The sequence below is a fragment of the Hyalella azteca genome, unplaced genomic scaffold, assembly GCF_000764305.2.
Source record: "Hyalella azteca isolate HAZT.00-mixed unplaced genomic scaffold, Hazt_2.0.2 contig6776, whole genome shotgun sequence".
Classification (NCBI taxonomy): Eukaryota; Metazoa; Arthropoda; class Malacostraca; order Amphipoda; family Hyalellidae; genus Hyalella; species Hyalella azteca.
Genome location: NW_025936925.1, coordinates 6,390 through 16,473, shown reverse-complemented (window position 1 = coordinate 16,473; position 10,084 = coordinate 6,390). Strand labels below are relative to the sequence as shown.

Here is a 10,084-nt window from a genome sequence, read left to right as displayed (position 1 = left end):
GCCGGACACAGTCAATTTAAATTTGTGGACTGAGTTGGGGGCGTTGGAGACGGGCTGGCGTCAAGGACTTCCATGGAACAGATGAGGACTCATTTCAGGATACACTCGGAATTATAACCGGGTCGAAATGTCTAAATAATGACGCACTTTCATACATGCGGCACGAGCACAGAGTGGACGTAGCACTCATTCGCATTTGTGCTGAGACAAGCTGGGTCACGGTGACCCACACAAAAGCAGAAACAGCATCGTTATTTGGTCAAAGCCTCAGTAATTTTTTCAGTATGACTTTTGAATTTGTAACATCAGTAAAACCTGGCATGAGTTACTCACGAACCTTTCACTTTCGTGGGATCGTCTCAATCCAATACAATAATAATCATTTGAATGAAACCCTCATCCATGTGTGACTTTTTCTAAACCGGTAGTTAGTAAGAATTTCATTCGTTTTACTATCTTTTAACAGAAAATTTGAATTTGCAAATAAAAATCCGACATATGTTCCTTCTCACAATATTTGTACCTTCAGGCGCCGGGTTTAGAACTACTCCTTTCAACTCGAAATCTTACTTCACCAGCGGGCACTAAGTTATATTTGCACTTTAATCAACAAGGTTGATATGCGTTTTTACATAAACGTTCTCTAGCGAGCAAATGATTCACATTTTTACAATGCATAATATAATTCTTCTAGAAACACGCATTTTGAGCATTCCAACCAGTGTTTTTAATCGATGCAAGATTTGCGCGCCAAAGCATAATTAAAACCTTTTTTTTTCAAAATATTCAAGAAATTTCAGTGGATAATTATACGTGGGTATTTGTAAAGAAAAACGGGAAGTTTCGGATGATTTACTTGCTTGAAAAATCAACTCAAATTCCATTCGCCACTTTCAAGCCTAACTCATCGTCGGCGCTAAAACTACTAAACTTTGGCAAAACTTAACAGTAGTTTTCAATTCTCGACGACACTTTTTCACGTTAACACTTCTATCCACCCCATCTTAGTTCATGATACATCAAAATTATCCTAAGTATTTAAGTGCTTAGTATGTATGATACAGTTCAAACACGTCAACATTATACAACAGCTTATTAATATTTACACACATTTTTCAAGAAAATACAAAGCCTGAATGCATTAATGTACAGCGCATTACTTTTGATAACATCGCAAAATATTTGCTAATTTTGGACCGCTTTTCCGATGAGTACATTAGTTCCTTAAACCTATTTCAAATTTTATAGAAAGTCAGAGGTAAATATTTTGAAATGTGTTAAAAAGGCACCAAGTTTCGTGTGTTACCGAAGTATGATTATATTCAAAGCACACACGTTATCTGTTCATCACTTGAATTGCAGCATTTTATGAAAATCGATCTTAAAATTTAAAAAATCAAATTCACAAAGAACCGCGAGGTAGAAATTTAAATGTTAATTTTATTTGGGACTGAATATGCAATTGTATTTTCACTATCATCCCGTTGGATTTTGCAACAGAAGAAGAACATGATTAGCAATTCACATATATGCCAATTTTATTTTTTAATATTTCAACAAAATAATGTTTACATGAAAACGAAAAAGGTCCTTAAATGCAGTGGAAGTAAATTAATTACAAGCCGTTCTAATGCTTCAGAAACCCATTTAGGCGGTACACTCTTGCACGCGATACCGTTTCAATTGGGAACACAAATTCTATAAAGAAAATGAGAGCAAGCAGCATTTGGATCTGACGGACTTATAAACATTTAATTTGATCCTCTGTGGGATGGATTAGTATTCATTTTTAATCAATACGTAGACATGGGTAGTCGGTATATATAACTGATGTCGTGGAGTTAGGGGATACATACATGCATTTACATGCTTGGTTGTAAGTCAAAAACCCTCAAGGGTTCGTTGTTGAAAGAATTCGTCAAAAACTCTAACCGTAACGGCAATTATTCTCCCTTAAATTTCAATATACATTTATGAGAAGTCTTGCTTTTTAATACACGAAATGTAAAGAATTGGCAAATATAGGATGTTGAGGCACACTAGGTAATGAGTGGGTCAAACCAGGCAGCGGTGGGTTGATGGGAACTCTAGCTAGAGGGTTCTGACCTTGCCCTAGTAAAGGTGCGCTAGGATTAAGATAGTAATTTTGAAAAGAGATATCGTATGGGTAGGTGTGGGCAAGTGGCATTACAGGGGCAGAGTATGCCGGCATGATTCTGTTCAGCGACACTACATGTTTCGGGTGCCCAGGGGCTGAAAAAAATGCAGGGTTGAGAGTCTTAGCTGCGTCGAACAACCTCGTGTCTCTGATGTAGTCCCCTAATGCATGTTCCTTGGCGGCGTCATAGTACAGACCATCTTTGATGAGCTCAGGTCTTCTCATATCGCGGATCAGGGTCGGGTAAGGACCACCACGGATGTGTGGAATCGGCATTGTAAACCCTCTGTCACCGTTCTCCTTCTGGAGCTTCTTCATCTTGTAGCGGTGGTTCTGGAACCAGATTTTCACCTGATCAGGGTCCATTTGAAGTTCCTTAGCGAGAGCATCTCGCTCCTGGGGCGAGATGTAGTAGGAGCAAAAGAATCGTCGTTCGAGTTCCCGCGTTTGCTGTTTACTAAAAAGAACTCGCCGTTTCTTTTTGCGTTTCTTCTCCGGTCCCAATTCTCCATCGGGCTTGCCTGTTTCATCCTCACTCAACGTGTCTACCACGATGAACTCTCCCATGTCGCACGCCTCTCTCGACTCCGTGCCTGCAGCTGCGAATCCCAAAGCAGGCTCAAGACATTTAGGGTCTTGACAGGAAGGTGAATCTGAATCACTCACGCCCGAATCGTAGAATGGGGAAGGTGGGGAATGTGGGGACGGTTCGGTACCACAATAATAGGCTCCATCACCAACAGGCTCGTCCATCTTCCCATTGTGTAACGTCGCTTCAGCCGAATGAGGAAAAATGGTTGGGGGCTGCGAACATCTACCGGCTGCGCTCGTATGGTAATCTGCCGTCTCAGAGTGAAGTGGATAAACTTTCTGGATTTTTCTCTTGCATGAAGTGGATTTGCTGGATCCATTGGCTTCCAATTTAACTTGGAAGTTTCGAGTAGTTGCGCCTATTACTTCAGGCTCCTGGGCAAACTGGTCAGGAGGGAGCGATGTTTTGTACTGAACGGCCATATCCTTATCGCAGCGTATCCCTGCCGAAGAGATAAGATATTTCTATTATTGATATTATATTATTACCGTTAAGCATCATTTAAAAACATTGAAATTTTGTAATGGATTTTTATTCTTCGTTATAAAGAGATACAATTTTTATCTTATAAAAGTCTCATAACATTACAGAAAATTCTTCAACTGCATCATACCTTCAATATGTCTATCCTCTACAACACGATAGGGAACATGTTATAAATAACTTGTTCCACTCTTCGGTTCATTTAAATTAGCCAGGTTTAAAAATAAGCATCTAGAAGAAAATATTCATACAGAACATCAACGTATATGCTATGTAAGATACGTAAGATAAGTAAGATACGTAAGATAAGTAAGATACGTACGTCCACTAAGGATGTTGTCCACGCTGAACATGTGCGTGCCGGAGACTCGCGGACAAACTTCTGAGGACTTTTCCTGTACATACAAATTAAAATTCATTATTATTTGACGATTTAATTTTCAGCTGTTAAGGAAAAAACTTTATGGTGACACTTTCTGCCCAATAGCAATTTTCCACGACAGAAAATCTTTCTCACACAGCTCTCGTTATAGACATTCAATAAAACACTCTTCACAAGGCTATTTAGAAAGATCATTTTAGAAGACAATTTGATAAGCTCTTCAAAAATAATCGACAAGTTCTCTTAAAAATTTAAAAATATTTCTTTAAAGAGAATTTTAAATGATCTATTTAAATACAATTTAATATAGGCTCTCTCCAAATACAATTAGTTTTAGCTTTCGACAAAGACAAATTAACTCTGCATTGTTCTAATTCAGCAGGTTTCTCATAACATTGTAGGGCATTTCTTCACTTAACTTTCTTCATGAATGGCTTATTCGACACAAAACTACGCAAGATTTAATTAATATATGAGCCGAAATAAATTTCACAACCTAATCCAATAACTGCATTTACTCACTTCAATAATCTGCCTATATTCCTAGTTAGGTAATGCGCGCTGAATCAAGCATGCATATACTTTTATTCAGAAAGACATCAAACTGATACAAACATAACTATGCTAACAGGTAATTTATTACTCGAAAGAAGAGAATTTTTGGACATTTGAACATGTCCTCAATTCAAGCCTCCAGCACCTCTGCCATTACTAAGCATATATAGTGGAATTACTTCTCTTAATATCTGTCTGTTCATATATGGTTCGATATCGACATTAATCTTTAACTATATTGGACTTGATAGAGTGGAATATTAATATGGACTGCCAGCCCTGAACAGAATAGGTTTAAAATAGACGGGTCAATACAGTATTTTAGGCAATTTCGATATATCGTCCTAGTCATTCGACTCAATGTAGGCTAAAGTTGAATAAAAAATTAAATTTGAACCAACATTATAGGCCTATTTCTTCAATGCCGACACTTCTATTCTATTATATATTCGAAACCATTTATGCAAATTTGCCCGAAACCTTCCAGGCTAAAACCTAAAAATAATTTAGGCGCTACTGATCACAGCTTCCCCAACACCAGTAAAATTTTTCTCAAACCACTTTGAAGCCGCATACATTGCACTCTATATGAAGGCTGATATATGAACTGCCGTAACCTTACCGCCGATTTCCGACCTTACAGTTCATGTCCCGACGCTGCATAACTTTCGCTATTCTGAATCTTAAATAGATTTATTGAATTCGTCGGCATTAGAATCTACACAATATTTTCAAGACGCCAAATAGCAATAATTAAAAAGTTTAGTAGAATCCTTCACACAAGAAACAGTCAATACTCGTACATAATTGCATGTAAAAAACTTTCGTCATGAGATACTAGCTTGGGCACAGTCTGCTTGTCTTGTGCAGCGGACAAGAACCGATTAATCTTGGAAAATGCTATAAAAGGCTACACAAAATTTCCATCGTATGCTATACTAAATGTTTTTCACTTACCGTCAACATGATTGATGCTTGTAAAAAGTTTCCAGTAAAAATGCTGTATAGATGCCCAGTGAATGTGGCGCCTCGGAGCAAGATCGGTCTGTGTGGCCGCCAAAAGTCAACAAACAACAACAACAAACGTCTATCCTTCCTATCCGCTCACACGTAAAGCACTGAGCTGTGTGTCCGTAGCGTACCAACTCTTATGCTCTTAGTTTTCACCAATCAATGGCCCACTCCAGTCTAGCTTCCAGCGGTCGGCTGGATGTTTCTGGCAACCGCCCGCAATCCAAGCGTCCAGGTCCAAGGCGGCGCCCCATTGGCTGGCCACAACAACGCCATCTCTGCGCCACAAGAGCGCGAGGCCGGTCCGTTCCTGCCGTTGGTCTGGACCGCCACTTTTTGCTGGAAGTCCTTCAGCCACTCCAGCTATTGGCAGACAGCTGGAGTGAGGAGGAGTTGCGGAATAATTTCCTTTTGGAGCGCCTCTCATTGGCTGCAAGACGTTTGAATGATGGCACTTAAACAGCCGGAGTTTGGCGAGGAGAAAGGTAAATGTATGACCTTTTTTATTTCTTGCTGCACTTATCTTGGCAGGCTTGATTCCAGAAGTAGGATTAGTTTCGCTCCCCTTGTACACCCCTTTCTCCTCCACCTCCCCTTGCACTCACCTCCCCTTGTAATCTGGCTTCGCTAACAGCCCCATAATAGCAAACAGTTGAAGAGAACGTCTAAGAGGCTTTAACTGAGCATGAGGGCGCAAGAGGAGCAATACTTAACATGACTCGGCTGCACACCTCCGCTTATGGTGCTGTGTGTGATGCCGTGTGTGATGCCGCAGCTATTGCCATGATTCGCGCCTCCGACCTGCCGTGACTGACGGGATTCCGGACTAAGAAGTTTACCGGCCAGAGAAGAAGGCGTGAAAAATGACACCAACTTCTTTGGCTGGGCCAAGTTCTTGCTCTGCTTGCTGCGCTGAGAACCTTGCTCGACGTGCACATGGTATGGGGGAAAGAACTTCTGTACTACAGAGTTCTTGCTTTGCTTGCTGCACTGAGAACCTTGCTCGACGTACACATGGTATGGGGAAAAGAACTTCTGTACTACAGAGTTCTTGCTCTGCTTGCTGCACTGAGAACCTTGCTCGACGTACACATGGTATGGGGAAAAGAACTTCTGTACTACAGAGTTCTTGCTTTGCTTGCTGCACTGAGAACCTTGGTCATGAGAAAAGATTATGGAGAAAAACTTCTGCTGAGCTTCGGCCTTACTATAAAATAAATGAATACTCGAAATATCAGGTTTGGAAACTTATCACATTATACTTTGAAGGAACCTTGGCTGTAAACTCGTTCATGATGAAATAAAACTAGCATTCTCTATGCATGGAAACTTCATCACACAAACGCTTAGCTTTTGTAATGCGTGCCAAGTCAATTAACGCTTTACAAACTCTTACTACATGCCAGGCAGTATAATAAGCATTGGGATGGATCGTACCAGAATGCCGGGGCCAGTTGAGCATCAGTCGTGTGACTCAGCTTGGAAACTTGACTGTAGCATATTTAGATTTGGAACATTTCTAACAAAGTGCCCAAATTTAATGTTTTTTATTTATTTTACTTATGCATGAATCGTAAAGGTGACTGATATCTCGGTTGCAATTAAGTAGCCGAAATAACTGATTCTCATTATTTTATCTCATAAGATGCAACCAATAAATATATTTTGGTTTGAGTTGAAGAATTCACGGGTATGTGAAATTCTCACGTATAACCCGTCCCTCCAAACGCTCATGCACACAATTAAATTATTTTAAATAAATTTAAAATAAAAAAATTAAAATTCAAGTTTTCAAGACGACGAGAATAACTTTAAAGTTAGAATCGAACTATAAATGAATTATATAGTTTAATAAATTTCGCTGCGTATATGCGTCATTTACAAACCCTGCAATGTATATATCTTATTCTGCTGATCACTGTCTCGATCAGAATAACGCAATTTTTGTGCAGAATTAAAGTTATCATTAATTATATATCGAAATTGCCCATTTATACGCTGAATACATCTCAACCAATAACCAACTTCACAAGACTGCATGCACTATATAGTCGGGGCAAAAATGTATGGTGAATAATGTACGCGAATATATCCATTTCCAGGCACTACATTTGGCAATTTCTAATCAATAATTGAATTATAAACGAACAGCTAGCGGTCCCCTTTTGAAAGTGATCGATAATTCAATGTTAATCAATCACTGGCCACCGAAAACGCGCCCGTAAGTATCACTTCAGTACAACGAAGCACCACAATAGCTGTATAATATATCACTATTACTCACACTGTAATATTGTATGAAATAACAAGCGGCTTTGGACGGCTCATGGCTGGCTGCCGATATGCCGTCCATAATTGCTACCAGCACACCATAAATGGGTTGGAGCAACACCATATATATCACCATCATGTGCTGCAGCACATCTCAGGGAACATGCACAAAGGGCACACGTACCATTTGTCAGCGTTCGCTTTGTGTGCCGTCAATAGCGATTACTTGTATTATAGCGTATTGACTATACAGAGAGGGGTGCTTATATCGTGTATATACGAGGCTGTATTATAGCGTATAGACTATACAGAGAGGGGTGCTTATAACGTATATACGAGGCTTTATTATAGCGTATAGACTATACAGAGAGGCGCGCTTATAGAATGTATATACGAGGCTGTACTATATCATATAGATTATACAGAGAGAGCCCTTTATAGCGTGTATACGAGGCTGTATTACAGCGTATGTTCGTGCAGTAACTGCATTGAATACGCTGGATGACTCACAGTAACTGCATTAATTGCGTCAGATTTTTACTGCCGATATTTTCCGTGCGAATCAAAACATTAGAAATTAATACAGCCCAATTAACTAACAATTAATACCCAAATTAATTAACTAATTTAGTTAATTAATTAATACAATTAATAAACTAAATATTTGCTGGCGTCTCATCGTGAAGACTACTTTATACTTTACTTTAATACTTATCTTTACTTACTCTATACTTTATCTTTGATAAAGTATAAAGATCCAGGTATAAAATTATAAATATAAACGTATAAAATTATTAATATAAGTAATTATCGTTGATGGAGTCATTTTAGTTAATAAGTAGAACAATTAGTGTTAATTTATTGTTCACTAGTCATCAATAAAATTTCATTGAAAATTAATAAGTTGAATTTTATGCATCCATTAGTAGAGGCGAGAACAACAGCTAACAGCAACAGATGACGGCAGCAAACAGTGACAGTCGCTCAACAGTCACTCAGTCATGCTGTACAGTCGCTGCGCTCGTTGTGTACAGTCAAATATCATAACAATTCTTTAATTCAACTGCCCAGATGCCTAGTATTTATATAGTTGTCAATTGATGGTATACAAACACATTTATTGTTTGAAATATAAAATCAGTTACTATCAATGGCCTATTATTTAATATAAATATCGTAAAATTTAATGTCAAGTTTTGCAATAATTACAAATCACCGTTAGATTTTTTTGCGCGTGTCCCTTTATCATTATTTTATTGTGCACTGCAAATCATCTAGGGTTTCACTTTAAGCGTAAGTCGATCTATTGATTGGTTTAACGCGCGCGTTATTATGTAGATTAACAATAAATGATGGAAGATTGATAATAAATTGATATTAATAGATTAAATATGTGCATTAATTCTGCTGTGGTTAAATTGAAGCTAACTTCAATTGGACGAGTCGGTGCGTGTTGACGGCATTCATACAGTTTAATAGTGAAGGAATTAATTGAACAATAAACGCGGTGAATGAATTGATCAATAAATGCAATGAATGAATGCTAAGATTCACGAAGCCATATCCGCCATTGGAATTTCCAAAGGATAAGCGACGAATAAAGAGCCGGCGTTGTTCTTAACGTAAAGCTTCCTTAAGCTTAACGTAAAGCTAAGTTGTTCTTAACGTAAATCTTATATAAACATCATTTATTAATTTGGTCTTACGGTGGCAAGGAGGAATTAATGTCCATTTTTCAAATATACTTCTTTCTACTTTTCGTATCGCACTTCTACATATTTTTGGACAATGTGTGTCCAGCTTCGTTACCTGTTGTTGTGGAACAAGGTATAATAGTCTATATAGCTGCATTGAAAAGCTTACAATAGATATATAGTGTATTTGTAGTATGTATACATTGTCCAATACGTTAAATAATAGAATATATAATTTTCATTTATATACAATTACATTGTCCTATACATTGTATTTATATAAATGTACACAACATTACATTGTCATAAATTTTATATATAATTATATAATATAAATGTACATAATATCATATTATATCATATACATTTATATAACATTGCATTGTCTTATACATTGTATATATAATTATATAATATACTCGTACATGACATTACGGTGTAATATGTACATTACACAATGCTTTATAGCGGCCATATTGAATGTTTCTCGTCTCTCACTCACAGGTCAGAGCGTTAAGGCTGATACGTATATTATTTACTCAATGTTAATTATTCACTCTGCGCTCATTAAGTGATTATTTCTCCATCATGAACAACTCGTATACCATTAACAACCACTCGTAAACCATCGATAACAAGTCTTATACCATCAAGAACAACTCGTATACCATCAAGATCGAACAACGCGCACACCATCAAGTATAACTCGCATACCATCAAGAACAACTCGTATACCATCAAGAATAACTCGCATACCATCATTCCTTTCACTATTCATCATTCATTTTTCTATTTATCGTTCATTTCACTATTCATCGTTCTTCATAATCACATTTTCCTCACCAACAGTCCATGTTCACTTCAGTCACTCTATTTTCATGCTTCATAACCACATTTTCCTCACCAACAGTCCATGTTCATTTCAGTCACTCTATTTT

The 10,084-nt window shown here is 37.8% G+C and overlaps 1 protein-coding gene across 1 annotated transcript; it reads right to left on the bottom strand.

The window, feature by feature from the left end:
• Positions 1 to 838: 838 nt before the first annotated feature.
• LOC108674160 (homeobox protein Hox-A9) lies at positions 839 to 5,385 on the bottom strand. Its single transcript, XM_018162070.2, has 3 exons — positions 5,128 to 5,385; positions 3,556 to 3,628; positions 839 to 3,192 (listed from the first exon to the last, which is right to left on the bottom strand). Exons 1-3 carry the CDS (start codon positions 5,134 to 5,136, stop codon positions 1,991 to 1,993), a joined length of 1,284 nt encoding a protein of 427 aa, XP_018017559.1. The 5' UTR covers positions 5,137 to 5,385; the 3' UTR covers positions 839 to 1,990.
• Between the last annotated feature and the right edge of the window lie 4,699 nt (positions 5,386 to 10,084).

Excerpts from the sequence above, each read along its gene's own strand:
- LOC108674160 (XM_018162070.2), bottom strand. Across the intron at positions 3,193-3,555 it reads GGACAACATCCTTAGTGGAC|GGATACGCTGCGATAAGGAT; the intron begins GTACGTATCTTA and ends TCTCTTCGGCAG.